The sequence below is a fragment of the Pocillopora damicornis genome, chromosome 1, assembly GCF_964200805.1.
Source record: "Pocillopora damicornis chromosome 1, jaPocDami1.2, whole genome shotgun sequence".
Lineage (NCBI taxonomy): Eukaryota > Metazoa > Cnidaria > Anthozoa > Scleractinia > Pocilloporidae > Pocillopora > Pocillopora damicornis.
Window position 1 is genome coordinate 3,807,501 of NC_142670.1, and position 18,386 is coordinate 3,825,886.

The 18,386-nt window shown below is 36.6% G+C and overlaps 3 protein-coding genes and 1 long non-coding RNA gene across 13 annotated transcripts in view; 1 reads left to right on the top strand and 3 right to left on the bottom strand.

The window, feature by feature from the left end:
- Positions 1-4,416, bottom strand: part of LOC149051387 (diuretic hormone receptor-like) — a 10,819-nt gene extending 6,403 nt beyond the window's left edge. For 6 of the 10 annotated variants that reach the window (XR_016180781.1, XR_016180776.1, XR_016180778.1 and 3 more), the window contains exons 1-2: positions 1,532-4,416; positions 1,119-1,148 (exon numbers count right to left, since the gene is read on the bottom strand). Coding sequence is in view for 1 of the 10 variants with exons in the window: in XM_089186413.1 (XP_089042539.1) it covers positions 1,119-1,148; positions 1,532-1,655 (154 nt within the window). In the remaining 9 variants the exon portion in view is untranslated. The remainder of the gene's footprint in view (positions 1-1,118; positions 1,149-1,531) is intronic. The other 4 variants (XR_016180782.1, XR_016180779.1, XM_089186388.1 and 1 more) reach the window with 3 other exon arrangements.
- LOC149051380 (adhesion G protein-coupled receptor E3-like) overlaps positions 1-18,386 on the top strand; it is a 494,984-nt gene that overhangs the window by 99,074 nt on the left and 377,524 nt on the right. The window lies entirely within an intron of this gene.
- LOC149051388 (uncharacterized) lies at positions 5,471-6,032 on the bottom strand. The gene is made up of 2 exons (XR_016181033.1): positions 5,966-6,032; positions 5,471-5,789 (listed from the first exon to the last, which is right to left on the bottom strand). It is a non-coding gene; the product is annotated as an uncharacterized LOC149051388 (long non-coding RNA).
- Positions 6,108-13,723, bottom strand: LOC149051389 (adhesion G protein-coupled receptor L4-like). Its single transcript, XM_089184528.1, has 9 exons — positions 11,603-13,723; positions 10,929-11,118; positions 10,239-10,343; positions 9,799-9,886; positions 9,433-9,511; positions 8,904-8,950; positions 8,522-8,651; positions 8,265-8,359; positions 6,108-8,073 (listed from the first exon to the last, which is right to left on the bottom strand). The coding sequence occupies exons 1-9, from the start codon at positions 11,888-11,890 to the stop codon at positions 7,926-7,928; spliced, it is 1,170 nt and encodes a 389-aa protein (XP_089040654.1). The 5' UTR covers positions 11,891-13,723; the 3' UTR covers positions 6,108-7,925.

Here is an 18,386-nt window from a genome sequence, read left to right on the forward strand (position 1 = left end):
TGTTGCTAAGAATAGTGGTGGGGTGAAAAAGAAGCCAATTATAATCTTTAAAGAGTTTTTTTTTTACGTTTTAGTTTCAACAAGCGGCGCCAGCGACTGGCAGGCATGTAAGGATTCACACTGAAATAACAGAACAACCTTCGTTTTTCATAAAATTGTAATTTACAATCCTTGAACTTGAAAACAATCCGAAGATTCATTGAAAATATCACTTACTGCGAAGCGCTCGGAGTTTACAGATGTTCAAAAGCTTTTTCTGTTATAGCGTGAGATTGAGGACAAAATTGATCATTACGTTTCGTCGTGTGTGTTTTTCCTGTGTGAAGCAACAAAAGATGCCGGCGACTGACGAAATAACAAGTTAACACGAAAATCAAATAACACCTAAACAAACAGTTTTAGCTACCGATTTTCAGTGAAATTTAAAAGAACAATTTTCTTTTAAGTTTCAAGACAATTTGAAGATTCAACATACATACAACGTACTAAAATGCGAAAGTTACACACCACAAAATTGGTAAATAGGCCTGAAATGAAATTCTATCTTGTTATTAATTTTACGTTGCCTAGCACGTGACTTAAATCTACCCAGGCGGAGATCCAAAATGACGGTGGCAGGCTTAGCTTAGTTATATCACTCAAAACTCGTTCCCGTTTGTCTCTTTTGATAAAGAGGGAATCGTTAATGTTTTCATTAAGACAGTATTGCCTTGATTTTCTAATATTTACAACGAAAGACAGTAAATCTCACTTTTCACCCACATTTACTTCCAACCTTTTCTCTTAAACCAGAAACAAAAATGATAGACGTTTAAAACACATGACATCATCCACCTTGCCAAATGTAATAGCATGATCATTTCAATGGTAATGCCTTCTTATCCCAACGTTACTTTGTTTCTTTGCTACATTAGCGAACACTGAACTACTGCTCGTACTCTAGATATGACAATCAACCACAAAATTCCCTAAACCAGATAACATTAAACATAATCTAAAAAATCATGTGTCAATTCACGAGTTTGCTCACAGAGCACTTTGATTCTGTCCAGGTTCATGCTTTCAGGGTTCCATCATTTTGTGTACAGTATATAAAATAAACAAACTTTCAAACTTACCTTTCATCATAACTATGATTGCAGGCAGACCTGAAGAAAGTAATAACGAAAATAGGTTATTACGCGATGATATGAATTTCCAATCTGTATTTTTATGTTGTTAGTCATAAAACATGTTGATTGTGAGTATGAAATTACTAATACACCGTGAATTAGAAAAGCTGCCTGATTTCAGCCAACTACATCTGCAAGCATGTTTAGGTCTAATGAGCACCGGAAATATTTTAAGATTGACTAAGGTACACGTCAAGACGATCCAATGGTTTTCAAAAACTGCGCATGCTCATTTAAAGAATTAAAAAATGAAGCCATTTTAAGAAAGTTTATTCGTATCGGTGTTAGCCAATCACAATCAAGATATTTTGTCAAGAACATTCTTTAAGACCTATCCCGTTTTTTAACATATTCCTCACCCCAGCAAAAGCCATGATAGCGAAACTTTTTGTCGGTAATGTTGTAAACCTTTACAACAAATAAATAGATATAAATCCCCTCGACAAGCATCCAGCAAAAACTGGCCATCAGGAAATACTGCATAAGAGCTGCCACAGCTACACAGGCAGCCTGCAAGGAAAAGTTTATCCGTAAAAATGTAATAATTCGCCTGTTAAATGGTATTTTTCAAAATAGTAATCCAAAAAACAGAAAGAAACAAAACCAAACAAAACAGAACGAAAATTGTAAGAAAACAGACAAAAATTGCAACATATATAGAGAATATGCCAACAAAAAAAAGAGCAAAAATTTCCAAGCAAAAAGAATCACTCTATGGATCAGTCAGTATTTAAATCAATAAGAAGCTAGATCTATTAAAAAACAAGCAAACAAACAAATAAACTAACAAATCAGAAGAACAGCAGCATCAACTAAGCAACACGAAAATAGGAGTTCAAAGAGTCACCTGGTTTCCCGTGGAGTCAATTCCAGCGAAAAAGATGATATGTCCCGCTCCAATGCAGGAAGTCAGAGTAACCCGTATGTGACACAAAGCTGGATTTCTGTCTCTGCAAACAAGCCAATAAATAGTAACGAAATGAAATTCATTTAGCAGTCAGAAAAAAACAAAACAAAACTAAGGTCAATGAATGGCAAAGGAAACCATCTAAAAGATAATTGTAAATCCTCCACCAAATGGAGGAATAAATACGCTGACATAATACATGTTTACATTAATTGATTAGTGAATAACGAATGGATAAAAGAATAGTGACTTAAAAGTTTCCATTTTACGGTCACGTTCATTTGAAGCAATTTCCACTCCTTGGCGAAATATCATTTTTAAAGAAAGATCATCTCAGAACGTTTGATTTCTTTTCCAGGTATGAGCAGTCCGTTTTGACATCGATGTAGAACTGATCTAATTCCATTCTTCTAAATATAGTTAATCTCCTACAATTCAGTAATATAGCAGTGTTAGTCAAATGTACTTACGTAAGCTGAAGATAGCTGATAACCGTGAGTACAACTCCAGTGAGAGATAAAAGATAAAGCCATCCCTACTCGAGTGAGGAGTGTCAGAATTTTGTCATGCTCATCTGACGAACGAGTTTTATCCTGATTGAAAAACTGTAAACGTCATAATTATTTTATTTGTATTAAAGGAAATGTAATTTGTAATTTGTATTTGTATAAATGACATGGCAACTGCGAGATGTGCAATGAATGATCATTAAAACAAAACAAAGAGTTTTCAACTCAATAGGGGTCTTTATTGAAAACTGGGCCGAATTTCCCAGTTTGCATGACGAACTAAAACGAGGTTGAGAAAGCTTTATCTGTTTAAAGAGGAGATTTTCAAACGAATAATTAATCATGTCTACAGGGGAAAATTTTCGTGTTAAGCCTCCATCTAATCACAATATTTTCCTTTTTTTGGCAACACTTAATGAAGGACCAAAAAACTGTTTTTACTTCGACAATTTGAAACAAATTCACCTTTAAGAATTTTAACTCCTCCGCTATTTAAGTAGCGTTTTACGAATACAGACTTTCTTGAGAGACTAAAAATTACCTAGGCTGAAAGCGGATAGCAATTGAAGGGTTTTAAACAAGGATTTAAACATTACTCTATTGGTATCAGAGGAAAATGTAACATTTCATTTTAATGCCGACAAAACGAGAATTATTAGTTCAAGGAGACAGAGGAAAACAACAAAACGAAAAATTAAGACGGACTCAAGGATGTGATAGTCATTGCTACTTCTTTTACTAGCGTCATCAAACGTCTGAAAGGCCTTCAATCATAAACCTACTGATGGAAAATTCTGACATATTTCAGCATTGCAATAAGGCGCCTTGGCCTCATACTTCCAAAGAAAACTTCATAATTTCCACCTGACGTGCGGCGCTTATCAGATTTACATAAAATAACGGTTAAATAAGTCATTTTGTACAAAAAAATTGAAATACTACCTACTTCAATCATACGGAGAAGTGTTACTGTCATCCTTGCGTGTAATTATTAAAGTAGATGTATCCGAACCATGCTTGCGGCGCACAAATATAGTCTTAAAAAGCCAAATATTCCTCTATTGGATGTATTACTATTATCGTTATCATTTTAATGAAAAAAAAAATATATATATATATATATACATATATAAATGTGGGGGTAGAGTCTACCTTGGCATAAAGTGCTCAATACTGTGGTAGCAGAGCTAAGTAGACATAAGTTAAAGAATTAAGAGGACGCATCGATTCTCTTTGACTCTGAGTTTCGCGCCTAAGCGCTAGTCATACAGGTCTTTCTCGTCATACTTGTTACTCGAACATCCGCGAAGTACAAGCTGGAGGAGGATGCTATCCCAAAAATCCCCGGCTATCACCTGAAAAGCATCGCCGTGAACAAGCGAAAAACGAGGTTCTATTAAGCAAACATTCGATTAACCTTTCTGTCAGTTATCATGGGACTCAAATTTGCCAATGAAATATATAAATTCTTCATAAACTTTTACTATGTTACGGGAATATTTGTATTTTGTGTTTCAAAATGGATCTGCATGTGAATAAATATGGATCTGCATTGCCTTTTTGCCAGTTTTTTTCTTTCTGAATGTCCTTGGACAACTTCAAATAATAAGAAGCGAACGAAAAGAACTACCAAGACTTTTTCTCATTCCTCTAAAGCTTGCTTGAAGTAAAGTGACCATTACGCTTCAGTTCCTCATTAAGAGTTATGCCCCTACTTATTCAATTTCAGGATCTTCATAAAAAACACACAAGTCCTCTTTGGCTCTTACGAGCTAGTTTTTATCCAAAGCTTGGGGGTAGAGGGCTGGAATTTTGGGTGGTAACATGGTTTTCAGGAGGACCAGTCGTCGTCGCCAACACCAACAGACTACTCCTATTGAGTAAATGGCTTTTGAGCCCTGCGGGACTGTTCCGACATTTCACTCAATAACTTCGCTGTTTACCTCGGGATATTTTTGTCTTTTTGATTCAGTGCACGGAATTCGCACTTTTCTGGCAAAAGGTCGACAAGTGCACCCTGGTTTAGGGGGTGGAACACTTGTATTTAAGTTTTTCCCGTTCAGATAAGCCGTTTATGGTTGGTTACTTGTCATATCTTTACGCAAAAGTAGGTGGATAAATGAATCGTAATTTGATTATCATAATTGGTGCAAACTTATCTTACTCTGAGAATTGCCATAAGTTAGCACTGTTCTTGCTTTTGTTGATATTTTAACATGTAAAATTAAAACCACGAGAATAACAAACGTAAAGAGGGTTGATTATTCATTTGTTAACAACAAAAGGCTTAAATCGAGATTATTTAAAATTCCTTTCTGTTATTCCGCGAAAAGATTCGATCGACGCATTACACGCTCCTCATTAAAATGTTATTAATCATGTATTTTTAAATGAGGAAGTAAATAAAGTTTTTTTTTTTGACACATGACAAATTGAGAAAGCTTTTTGAATGGATTAAGTTCCATTGTCAAAATTCAAAGTCCGATGCTCAACTCTCAAGCTATCGTGCGTGTTTCAGGAGGAACAGACTTATCAGAGTGGAGACTCATAGAGTTAATGAGGAGATATTTCTCAACCGCCACTCCCAAGGGAAAAATTCTCAAACAGTTACACAGGTAAAAGCGAGACTGCCAAGAGAAAAAACTATTCATAGTTTTTTGTTTGTTTGTTTGTTTTCTTTTTTTTAACCCTTGCCTCTATTGAGAGTAATAATATCTTGATTACCATTGATATGCATAACGTGTTTTCCTTTTGGTGAGGGCCGTACAATTTGTGGTGGCTTATGATAGTTTCATTGCTCTGTAAACTGATGTCTTGGATGTAGACCTTCTAAACACAACTATATCCAATGCTCTTTTTTCCACAAGGAGGAAACCGTAAATACCGATTACTTGAGACGTTCTTTTATTACTTTTCGGATCGATACAAAGCTGTCAGAGCCTTCTGAAGCTGGTTATCCTTACCTAAAATTTTCTTAATTTAAGATATACACAGATCTAAGCTAAGGAACAACATTATGATGACGACTCAGGTCTCAGAGATCCGAATGCCACTTTCATGGTTATTAGGAGGCTGGACATTCAATTTCCTTAGCAGTATCACGCTGATTGTTTCATTTACTTGCGAAGCTCGCTTAACGCCTGTTACTTCATCTGCAGTTGGGTTGACAGCGTTGATCCTTCTTTTGAAGCGAGATCTAATCTGCATGAATAAGTTGATATCAAAACGATCTCAAGAACTGTACAACTCTATGTGCTTCGCATAAATACAACCATCGAATTTAATTTCTTATTTCAAAGTGGAAGCCTTGCCAGGTAAAACCCTGAGCAAAAATCTAAAGTTTACAAAGAGACTTAAAATAACATTTGATAACATACCTCTGAATTTCTCACACAGTGAAGGAGGAATATTAAGAAGCCCTGTTAAATCGTAATTTCAGAGATCCTATTAACGCCTTTAGTAGATTTAAAGTGCTTTCATACAAGCCCCCCCCCCCCCCCTAACCCTAAACCTCTCAGTATTAAACGTTACTGGGCAGCAAAAATGTCCAAACCTTTACTGCTATTAATCACAAGTTCTCTACTTTGTCTCTGTATTACACTAAGTTTACCACCTGGTAAACTTGTAAGGAAGGGATAGAACAAATTGCCGTAGAATTTGCTTTTACGTTGGTATCGTATGAGCTCGGATTTCATTCACCAAAAGCTGTATTCAGTTTACCTGAGTAGAGTTGAAAATTGTGAAAATGTACGCAAACGCTTTATGCAGGGGCGAAAGAAGACCAAATAGCCACGTGATCCCTAGCAAAGGAATCATCACCACGCATGCCCTGACACCAAGCCTATAAAATCAGGAAGAAAAAAAATCAAGATAATCTGCTACCATTGTTGTGAGTTGACATTAGTCGTATAAGGCAGCAAAGTATGAGGCTAATGACTTATATGAATCTACCACTGGCGCCACTGAAATGCTTACCTAATTTGTTCGCTGACTTTGTCTTTTACATGCTGCAATATCGTTATTTCCTTGATAACTCGCACCAGTATCAATGTGTTTAACTGAAAAAAGTGATAAGAATGAAAAAAACAAAACAAAACAAAATCTAAAAACAATCAAACTTTATAAAGGAAACAGGAGTTTGCACTTGAGCTAAGTGGTCCTATTTGCCTTAGCGGATGGTCGTCAAAATTTTAACCCTTCCCCTTCCCTAGCATTCTGCAAGACATCTTTGAGGTGTCCTTCACCATTCGTTGGTAAATATTTATACAGCTGGAAGGAGATGGCTAAAATCATTATGAACGCAAAACGTTTCGCCCAACAAAACAGCACAATAACCCAGTAGAGACTCGAACCAGGACTTTCAACCTAAAAACCTTGCACAGTAACCGCTGACGGCATCTCCCAACGATAGGGTTCACCTCAAGCAAAATGTATCCTTCATATATTTCATGTTTTTTTGAAAACTATTGAACAGAGTCAAAGAGGTTAAAAAGAGCGGCGGGGAAAATGCTCACGATGCAAAGAGACCTGAAAGCAAAGCGTGCAAGATGAAAATGAAAAAAAAAATATTTAGGAATTTAACTTACCAACTCAATCAGCACAACGAATACAACAAATATCCAGATCATGCCGTTAGAGGATGACATCCAGCAGCTAAATAAAAATTAATTATGCGAAACTTTGATAATTTATCAATTAATTACTTTTTTGCCCATGCATGTACGCAGTACTTTCCATGTTTGATTACAACTGAAAACAACAAAGAAATAACAAAACAACAAAAACAAGCCAACCTTTAGACAAAAACAACAATTTAAAACAATGTAAACAAAAAAACAAAAACAAAAAACAAAAAAAGAACAAAAAAACAGGATTAGTGACAGAAATCGCTTGACAAAAAAATCATTTATTTCTTACAACTTCTCACTGACATAGCTTTTAATCCCCGGCCCGGTTCCTGCTGCAATGCCCAGCGATATGGAAACGACGAGAGCAGGTAGACCTGTGGATTCGAAATTCGAAGGGACAACAGAGTCAAATGACGATGATGATGTCTAAGATGCTGATGGCAATTTTCGTCTTTTACTTTTCAAAAGATTATCAAAGAGAGAATGGGTTTTTAATTAATAGTTACCCCATGAAAATCCATGTGAAACCTTCATCTTGTCCTTGATGTTGTAAACTTGTACAACAAACAGGTAGAGATAAACTCCCTCGATCAACATCCAGCAGAAAGCGGCCATTAGGAAATATTGAACAAAAGCTGCTACTGTAACACAGGCAGACTGCACAGGGATGAAAAATTTAAGCTAAGAGTTGATTGAAAGTCATAAAGATTTACCGAAAGAGATTCTTGTCTTCTCGTTTGATATAATATCTCACCTTGTTCTCAACAGCACCACTTCCGGCTAGGAAGAAAAGTTGACCTGCGCCAAGTGAAGCGACTAGACTCACTCGAATCTGAGATAAGGGCCCCCTCATGTCTCTAATCAAAAGCAAATGACTGATTTTATTCCACATCAGTTCTATCCTCATTTTATACAAAGCCTTGTTATATTTTTATGATTCGACTTGGCTGCTTAAAGGAATCTTAGCTATACACATTTAAACTGATATCATTTCTTGTTGAGTCTATATTCTTTGGAATGCTTGCGTGTAACTATGTCATGTACTTACGTAAGAACAGCATAACTGATGATTGTTAAAGTGATTCCAACCAGAGAAAAAGACAAGCCCACATATGTGAGAATTTCCAGCGCTTTTTCGTCCGTCTTAGAAATGAATACAAAAACAGTGATTCAATACTTGTAACGGAAGAGTGCCACACATCATATACCTGGATTAATGCAAATTTATGAAAAAGTGCTACACCAATGCTATCTAGTGTTAGTGCCTTCTGAAATCAATGCATGTATGCTTAGCAATATTCTTACCTTAGTTAAACCGTTATCTCTACTTCCCCTGTCAAACTGCATAAGAACGGCAAAGTGAGTCAAATGATTGCAACTACACTCGGTGTAAGACTCGTTCTTCGATAGCAGGAGACACCCTTGTCCGTACCAGCTAGAATTACATCAGAAAACAGTTAGAAAAGCAGTCAAAAGCAGTCAGTCAATGAACATAAGAAACAAAACAATAGCCAGTTTTATAGACATTAACACGCGGAAGCCTGAGAAGGAGAAAAAGAATGAGTAAGAGAAAGAAGGAGTAAGAGGTGAACACACAATGTGATGTACCGGTGCATAAAAGCAAAGTCCTTAAGCAAATTTATTATTTGAAGTGAACGATGTCATCAATTCATTCAAAGCTGTTTACCTGTTTTCCGAAGTATTCCAAAACACGCAACTTCCATCCGGCGCGTCCTGAAACCGTAAAGTACTGTTAGTATTACGTAGTGCAGCGACTTGGTGGCTAATGTGGAGATGGGAGTGCTCTCACAGGCTTTTTTTAAAACCCTCCCCCCCCTAACACTAATAATGATAATAATAATGATGATGATGATAACATTGATAATAATGATAGTAATAAATAAGGAAAAAAGACAAATCTAATCAAATCAAAACAAAACAAAAAGAAAAAAGGAAAAAAAAACGGAATAACAAAAGTAAAGCAAAATCAAACAAACGAAATCAATAAATTACACGATAACAAGCAACAACAACAGCAACAAACAACAGCAACAAACAACAGCAACAAAATATGTAGCGAGACAAAAATGGATCAAAGGGATGCAAAAGGAAGTATAAATTTCGGCTTGAATTTTCCAGAAATATCAGCACTGGGTAAATTTCTTTATAGTGTTACGAATTCAGATGGAGCTCTCTCTTGATTAATTGTATCTTACCTCTAGGTTTTTAAATTTCAGTGTAACATTCTTTCTGAAAGTGTTGTTCCTCGGCCATATCGTTGCAGACAAGACATTACTGTTGAATAACCAAAAGACAAATAAACAAGAAAAAAAAATGAAAAAAAAAATGAAAAGAAAACCAATCAAACAAACAAACGGACCGACAAAGGACAAAAAGAGAAATTAATAAAAAGATAGCAAAAGAGAATCAAGACGAAAGAAACAAAAGCAAAGGGGAAATTCAAACTGAGGTCGAAGATGTTTCTCTTTTATTATTAACATTCCCTTCGTAGGTTATCAGCAAACCAAAATAGATTAATTTGAAATATAAGATACGAAATGCAATACTAAGTTTTAGCAAACCTGAATCTATTGAGAGGAGTAGAGTCGGTCTGGTTTTTCAGGAATACTTTATGGAGATCTTTGTAAATGACACAAAGTACAACTGATCCTAAGATGAAAATAATAGAAACAATTGTATTACTTCAAGAGTTTTTAGAAAAAAGTACAAGTTATCACGGTTTAAAACCTTGCGCGTTTAATGGCATGTTTCATGGGTATGCCCAGCCTTGTTATGAGAGTAAAACATTTCGACCAAAGGAGAAATGAACTGAAAATGAAACAAAAGAAAACCAAAACAACCAGCTTAAGATATCAGCCATTCACCTTCAATGGCTTTAGTATTTGAAACCCAGTCCGCTTTTTAACCAAGAACACAGATAATCGCTAAAATAATTTGAATAATACGAGAAAAATATATAATTTTCTATGCTAAAAAAAAGTGAAAAAGATAGTTCTCAAACCGTTATCGAAGCCTGTAACAGGAAGGCTGACGTAGTTTTCTCCTTTATCATCCTCAAGTTGTACTCCAGTCTCATTTTCGTGGAAAATCTTCCTGACCAAAATATCTAATTGCAAAACAGCGACTTATTTTACGTGAGGGCCGAAATAAACAAGTTATCGTCCTCAAAAGTTTTAGGACTTAAAGACTGAAGAACCATCACTTAGAAGTAGTAAATGCAAGTAGTTTGCAGGGATCATCAGTCGAAGGAGCGTTCTCCATTCAATTGTCAGATAAAGTGCTGGTGATCATTTTTAAATCCATAAACATATCACTGGAATGAACTCCAATGGTTTCTTATTTTTATATTCTTAATTTATTTATTCATTTTTCCCTGTTTATGACTTCATATGTATGACGATATTGAAGAACATATATAAAATAGAACGAATTATTGGAATTGGAGACAACTGATGAGCCATAGGAATCCGCTGTTATAAACTGCCTTCAAAGAGGTCCAACACGTTTCAGGTGTCGCGAAAATGATTCGATGGAGGGTTGCTACAGACAAAGCTTATACCAAAAACGTCGAATAAGTAGTAGCGTTAGCAAACGTTTCTAAAATCTGCCACGAATGATGCATGTATTCATCCTGAACTCTGAATTAGAAATCAAGAGCTGACTTCCAAATCAGCTTTTAAGATCCACTTACCTGCATGTCCACTACTGATGTTCATCTTAGGTACGGTTTGATTTAGGTGATTTTGAGCATAATTCCCAATGAACTCCTCCAAATTAGTGACAGTGAGGAAAGTGCGTTCCATCTTTTCTTGATTTCCATCATTTCCAGAAGAGCCAATCAATTCCTTTAGGATGGTGTCAACAAGTTTCTTGTTTGAAAACTGAGAAGGCGAAAAAAAGTCTCAATAAGGTAATAGTCGTTGGTTTAGATATGTCCTTCAGTAGCCTAACTGTTAAAGGAATTGATAAACTCTGGGCGACACAGTCTGTGGAAAAGCTTTCTTTAACCAAGGCACCAGCAATAAACTTAAGAGGAGTTTTAATTTCCTGACGTCGAAGTCTTCCATTTACACGTTATTGCCGTGGTTTCTAAGCAAAGTATTACGAACATAATGCATTAAGAATGGAATAACCGATTACAAGATTATAAATAGGAAATACGAATAACATAGGAAATACTGGAAAACGTACTCGCCACGACATTAATTTCTACTAGAGCTCACTCCTCTTATTTGCTTGAAAGTCGAACTTGTATTGATGGCTGCGCCGACTTGGGCTAAGAGTGGGATTGGTTTCTACACTCTCTAGAGGGTGAAATTAAAATAACAACAACAACAATGTTACAAGAAAATCAAATACACGTACTTCGCTTGATGGTGTTATCTTAATGGCAGGAAAATTCAGTTTCCAGCACCGTTTCACTTTGATTCTGCCCAAATACGACGAGTCTGTTGTATTTGTCAATATAATAGAAATCTGTTTGCGAGGTTTTTCATTTTTCCTGCACCTCCACATTCTAACATAGTCTTCTTTCCAAAAAGGCAACTGACTGAAACAGGAAGTCAACTGCTTACACCAAGAGTGACAACAGGTTTTGTTAATAGATGTAGGTGTTTCATTGCCACATTTCATCCTACGCCAGTACTGAGGCATTTCTCTAACATGCTGCTGACAGTCTGAACCGTTCAGCTCTGAGGGTCCGAGGGTATCATCAGGGCGGGAGCAATGCCCATCTGCGTTAATTTAAAAAAAACATTAAATGGATACATTTTTAAATGTCAATGCTGTTCCTCGTTCGTTCACATACTTTTTATATTTTTGTTAAATTAGTAATTTTCCGTAAGTAAATTTACTTCATTGAACTTTCTTTTCACTTGATTTTTTTTCCTTTTACTACTCGAATTCCACCCCAGCTAGAGATAACTAGGGTTTTCAGAACCCTAAGCTTTTTCTGAATTTTCTCTGAATTGTTTAAGATGGGCCCCGCTTTGAGTTTGATGCCACTTTTTAAATTTTATAGGCCGAAACCTCCCTTTGTTTACTTGTCCCCCCTATTTTGTAGGAATAATTACCAGCAATGACAAATCAGTGATCTTTTGGACTAGGTCGCATTTTATGATTTATCTGGCAAGATATAATATAGTGTATAACCTCTGACGACAGAGGATAATAAGTTGAACAATGTTGAACCTTAATGATAATTTTCTATTTTTATTTTATTTTATTTTTTTAAGCAAAACAATACATACCTCGTGCTGAAGTTGCCAGAGTCATAGCACCTGAAATAAAGACAAAACCGAAAGAAATGATTGACCAATTCAAAGCGAATACCGAAATAAGGGGTGAGGGGTGGAGACGGGAGGGGGTCAGGGGAATCAATAGAAAAGCAAGTACTTAGATAGTAAGATACCTGAAGGAGACGTAAGACTACCTAGTCAACCATATAGGGGCAACTGCTGATAAAATCGTTCGCATTTCACTCAACGCCTTGCAAGTGTCGTGCTTTACCAGTCGTAGAGGGAGGATTTGTAGAGGGAGAAGCGTTACGCACTCTAAAAACAAATCTGACACCCTTCACTTGTGGTGGAAACGTACAGAGTTTCAAAATATGCTTAAAGAAGGGAATGGAAGATATTTGACGCCAATGTAGAGAAAATGACACCTTATTAAAAACCAACGCGCTTAATCACATTGGAAAGGAAAGTCATTAAAACATATCCTGGTCGGAGCTACCCTGAGGGCAGAAGTTTAAAATCGCTTGCAAATGGCAGTAGTAATACTTTTTTGACTCGTCATTTGCTTCTTGTGTCCCGCACCTCGCGCGGAGTTTGTCGACGCTTTGATGCAATAAAATCTCTACAAATTGGCTCTTAGTTGAACCTTTTAGCCGAGACTTCCCGCCATTCCACAGGTAGAATGTGGCCTTTGAAGTAAAATCCCTTTCGTTCTCTCCGTGGCTTTAAGCCTTTCAAGTGAAGGAACGCGAGAAGCCATCGACGGTTCCAGATACAAGAAGTTTCCTCGAGGAAATTGCGAGAAACTAAAATACGTGTCTAGAATAAACAACTCATAATTTCAGAAGACTGCCACAACCATCTAAGACCTTAATATATCTAAATCGCTCTGATGCGGTTGGATGATAGACCACAATGAAAATTTCACGAGTTTAGATAGCATAGAAAATAGCAGAATAAGCGCGCAATGTTTGTGGTCGAAGGATCCTTTAAAACGAACATAAAGTGAGAGATTAAGAGAGTGACTCTGTAAGAGCGGTCCGGTCGATTTTGCTTAAGACACAGATTTCGCTCGTTTCTCGTGTGTTGTAAGACATTCATGTACCTATACTAAAACCATGATCAGTTTGATCGGATCTCTTTATTTTTCAGAGTTTTACGGAAATTAAATTTCACTCGAGCGAAGGCTTGTCGCGACACTTTTCAAGACTTTAATTTCATACAACTTTGGAGGACAATTTACAAAAAACTACGGAACTCAGCAAAAAACAAATACCCCTGCCATGTATATTAACTCTATCTTATCTATAGAGGTGACTTTCGTAAACATCACCTCTTAATCAAGGAAACAGGGAGACTTGAATGACACCTTATCTGTTCGCCTAAATCACACACATGCTACTGGGCTTTACTTTAACTGAGAAATTTGCAATCGCTTACCTCAGCTCTCTGTGTCCCATGCCGTAAGAAGCACAAGAAAAAAGTTGATGATAGTGAGTCTTGGCTGAGACAAAAAGAATCAGAGAAGAATCTACAGTCCTCAGAAACGCCACTTTTAAACACGAGACAACTAAGGCAAAACTAAGTTTCAAAAATTAAAAAGGCTTTCTTGTTGATCGTCTTAATAGCAACAGTTTCCAGGATCCAAGGGGAGCAAAAGAGAGAACAATTTTCTGTGTAGCTAGGTAAGGCGACATGCCGGCTTTATACTTCTTCTGGCGTGATAACGCTAATGATGACAATAATGGGCAAAAAGCACCGTCCGCTAATGATGACGATTATCATAGTTATTAACAAATCTCAGTTATAGTCCTGGAAAAAATCTCAGGGGGTCCTTTGAGCCATCCACTTAATCTCGCCAGAAGTCAAAGTTGCCTACACTCATTCTAAGGTTCGTGCGATTTTACGACAAATTTTCAATTCCGGTGTGTTACACGCGCAACTTTTGATAGAAAAAACCTGCACGCGACATAACTTAAAAGAACGTGTCAGCGGAATGAATCAAATCTCTATCACTTTGCATACATTCTTGGGAACAGAAAAAATTACTTAGAGCAAACATTCTAAGTATAGTGTTCATTCTGTGCAATGGGGCATAAATAAAAATTTCTGGTGGAAAAGACATTTTATTTTATACCACTGATGACAAGCAAAAAGGTTATATGGGTAACCGGTTAAAAATATATTGATAATTCTATTAATTAATACCAGTTCTAATTTAAAGGAGAAAGTTATGAGAATAAAATCAAAGTTGTCTGTACCACGAAGCATGCCTTCGCTCTTTAGACTGATAGTCCTAGAGCTTTTTGAGCATGTATTCGAATATCTTATGACGATTCGCCCGCCAACCACCCTACCCCGCGCAATGCTGTTTTCACTTAGCGGTTGGTCAGTGGTCACGTTTATGAGGTAAACAAACCGATCGATTCCTGATCACCGTTCTTGTCGATCGGAAAATCAAAATACCAGCGTTATATTGCCGCGAATATGAAGCAGTTATGTTACTTGATTCGTACTTCATATTCGAGTCGAAGCTTGGGTGGCACACGTTATTTCTTGCGGTGGAATCGACGAGGGGAATTCGAACACTAGTTGTAGTGTTTGAATTGTTGAAAGAAATGGTCGCACGGGGATTGTAAGTTTAACGAACAATTTCAAATTTTTGCCGCTTGAATTGAAAAAAAAGTTCATTTGAATTGCTTTCGTATGTATTTCTGACGGTTTTAGATTTACCTGCTTGATTTATCTCGGTTACCCTTCATGTAAACAAGTCCCTCAAAATGGCGGCCAAACTTGGAGATTGCCGAAAATTAGGTAAGTTCACGGAGTTATAAAGTTCTCGTAAAGGTCGGGCCGCAAAGTTTTTTTCTGTAGTTACCTTTTCTATGACACTTACTTCCTAGCTATGTTAGTTGGATCAGTTAAGAACGCCTCGCTTTTTCAAAATTTACCTTGAATTTGATCGGTTTTGGCGTGTGTGATTTAGGCGAACCGATAAGGTGTCATTCAAGTCTCCCTGTTTCCTTGATTGAGAAGTGATGCTTACGAAAGTCACCTCGATAGATAAGATAGAGTTAATATACATGGCTGGGGTATTTTTTTTTTGCTGAGTTCCGTAGTTATTTGTAAATTTTCCTCCAAAGTTGTATGAAATTAAAGTCTTGAAAAGTGTCACGACAAGCCTTCGCTCGAGTGAAATTTAATTTCCGTAAAACTCTAAAAAAATAAAGAGATCCGATCAAACTGATTGTGGTTTTAGTATAGGTACATGAATGTCTTACAACACACGAGAAACGAGCGAAATCTGTGTCTCAAGCAAAATCGACCGGACCGCTCTTACAGAGACACTCTCTTAACTAGTCAAAGGAATTGTGCCGAGTTTGAATCCTCATGTCAAAATAAAAAAAAATTGGACATGTTTAAATTTTTTAATTATTATTATTAATTTTTTGGTATAATAAACAAAGCATCTATAGCAGGGGACACAAGGTGGAATTTTCAGAGATTGCCTCTAACTAGATAACTAAAAGAAAATGTAACAGTATCGTAAGCTTTACCCAGTGAAGCATGAGACTCTGAAGAGGCCTTGATAACTTATAGGGCCCTGTGATGCCTAATTTTCCGTCAGAATTCAGTGTTCCTGTTATGTAAACTATACCGGGACATCGGTAGAGTTTTTATTGAGAGTCGCCCAGAAAAAAAAAAAAAAAAAAAAACCTAGCACAATTATCGTAACTTATTACTATAATGACTCATATATTTGAAACATTTCAGATCGATTTCTGTTTTCTGGTCTAATTATTGCTTGAAAGGCTTCCGTCGTAAGAGAGCGCTTAAATCAATAGAACGGTCTAAAAAGTACATCTGCTTAAATAGAGAAAGCCGTTCCATTGTCACCTCGCTCTAACGAACGACTACGTTTACTATAAGAAAGGAAATGAATATAAGACGGTCGTGCTCAATGTCCGCGTGGAAAAAAAATTAGGTCAGAGAAAATCAATAACGTTTGGGCAAGAATTTTAGGAAAGGGGGTATCTCTTGTGTTCCGGTTCCGCCACCTAAATTACATCGTGTTTGTCTTTCGATTTAGCTATAGCTATGATATGACAAAGGGAACAATCTGGAGAAATTAAAAAAAAAAGCTCTCGGCTTTCAAAATTGTTTTCATCTCCTCCTTTTTCTTTTTTCGTTCCAGACTTCACGTCGATCAATTGCATCAAAAAATTTGGGAAACATATTGTGATGGTATCAGGAAGAAAACATAACAGGAAGCTAGTTAAACTGCTTGACTACAGCGAACTGGTTTCATATAAGTACTTACCAAAAATTATTAAGATTCCATGCAAAAGCATTTCGTCGAAAGGTTTCGTCCAGAAGAGGGGGTTCTTCTTTAACATTCAAGGATCCAAATTATCGATGAGAATATTGAGAGCGGCGAATTTGCCTCGCGAAGAGCACTTATTCAGACTGCTTCACTTAGGGCCCTACACAGCGATGTTAAAATGATTTGGTGAAAATCTCACTTAGTGCAGAGTGAGACTATAAACGATTTGAGTGCGAACCCTTTCCCCTCATGGCCTAAAAGGAATTAGCTTTTCAGCTCGTAGATTCATAATAACATCTCTACTGTCACATTGTCATAATTACAGACAAAAACAGGTGGATGATTATGATTATGGATAGACTAATATCGCCCCGTACACTAATAATGAAATAGTTATAAAAAGATATGGTTTTCCATAATATGACATTTAATTTAGATTCAGTGTTATTTTCAGTTTTCTCATGCAAATCAAACTGGAATTTGTTCTTGTGACTATCGGGTATCCGGCTATTAATCAAACAGAATACAATACAGACGCGGTGAAGAAAAGATACCTTATATTCTAATTCTATCATTCTGTGTTTTGTTTTCAGTTGAAAGCTGACAGGGTCTTTATGTCAATGACTTGAGGCAGTATGATTGAAAATTGGTTGGAGCTAAACTGCTTTAGGCAGCGAGGCTACGCCAAGTCCTTAGATGGCCCAGGCATGCGTAAGCCACGGGAAGTCTTAACACTCTGTCCTTTATCCTATCCTTGTAGTGCTTTGCAGAGCGAAGGCAGTACAGTAACCCCTAAGGCGATGTTAAGAGACTATATTGACCAAATTACAAAGCCTCAACTTTGCTTCGTTTTTTTTAACGGGGGGGATGTCAAAAGTGTTTTTTTTTTTCTATTTTTTTTTAACAAACCTACCCTGTAAAGAGACATGCTAAGATTAATATGGTCTCAATCTCCACGGAGAGCTTTAATTACAAGCTTTAAATGCTGGCCGTTTCCACCTCTTTGAAAGCAGATGCAAATGTCATACCATGGATTCATCAATTAAATTAACTTTCTAAGAACATGAAATTCTTTACGTTTCGTAATCATGAGTTAGCAGAAGTTAATTCAAAATGCATATGCATCTACAAATAGCAGATCAAAACCTCAACGTTCAATAGTTTCTTGTATAGAAACCGGGCTCTGGTCTCAAATCACAGACAATGCACTAAGAAACCAACTTAAGGTTTGGTATTAGCAGCTGATAAAACTTGAAACAAATTAGGACTCTCGTCACTAGAGAGAGCGACTTATTTACTTCCCTGACTATCGTTTTGTTTTGTTTTGGTTTTCTTTTTTTCGTGGCCTTTATGTAAGAGTTCTATTGTGATATTATATTGAATAATTAGCTGACGGATTCCTTACTTACAATATCTTGCTTGTATATACCGCACTACGAAGTTATAGTTGTTATGTACAATGTAACATATCGGCAACTACATAGAGGTTATGTTCGAGACTCTTTTAGTTTTTTCGCCGTCACTCAGTGGGTGAACCTTTATTTTTCTCGGCGCAGCAATGGCTGTGGAATCCTCATTTACTTCTGAGGGC

Coding starts and splice junctions, on each gene's coding strand:
- LOC149051389 (XM_089184528.1), bottom strand. CDS start 11,890: ATGCCTCAGTACTGGCGTAGGATGAAATGTGGCAATGAAACACCTACA. Junction 8,652..8,903: donor TGGAATACTTCGGAAAACAG/GTAAACAGCTTT, acceptor ATGTAATTCTAG/CTGGTACGGACAAGGGTGTC. Junction 8,074..8,264: donor ATCAGTTATGCTGTTCTTAC/GTAAGTACATGA, acceptor GCTTTTGATTAG/AGACATGAGGGGGCCCTTAT.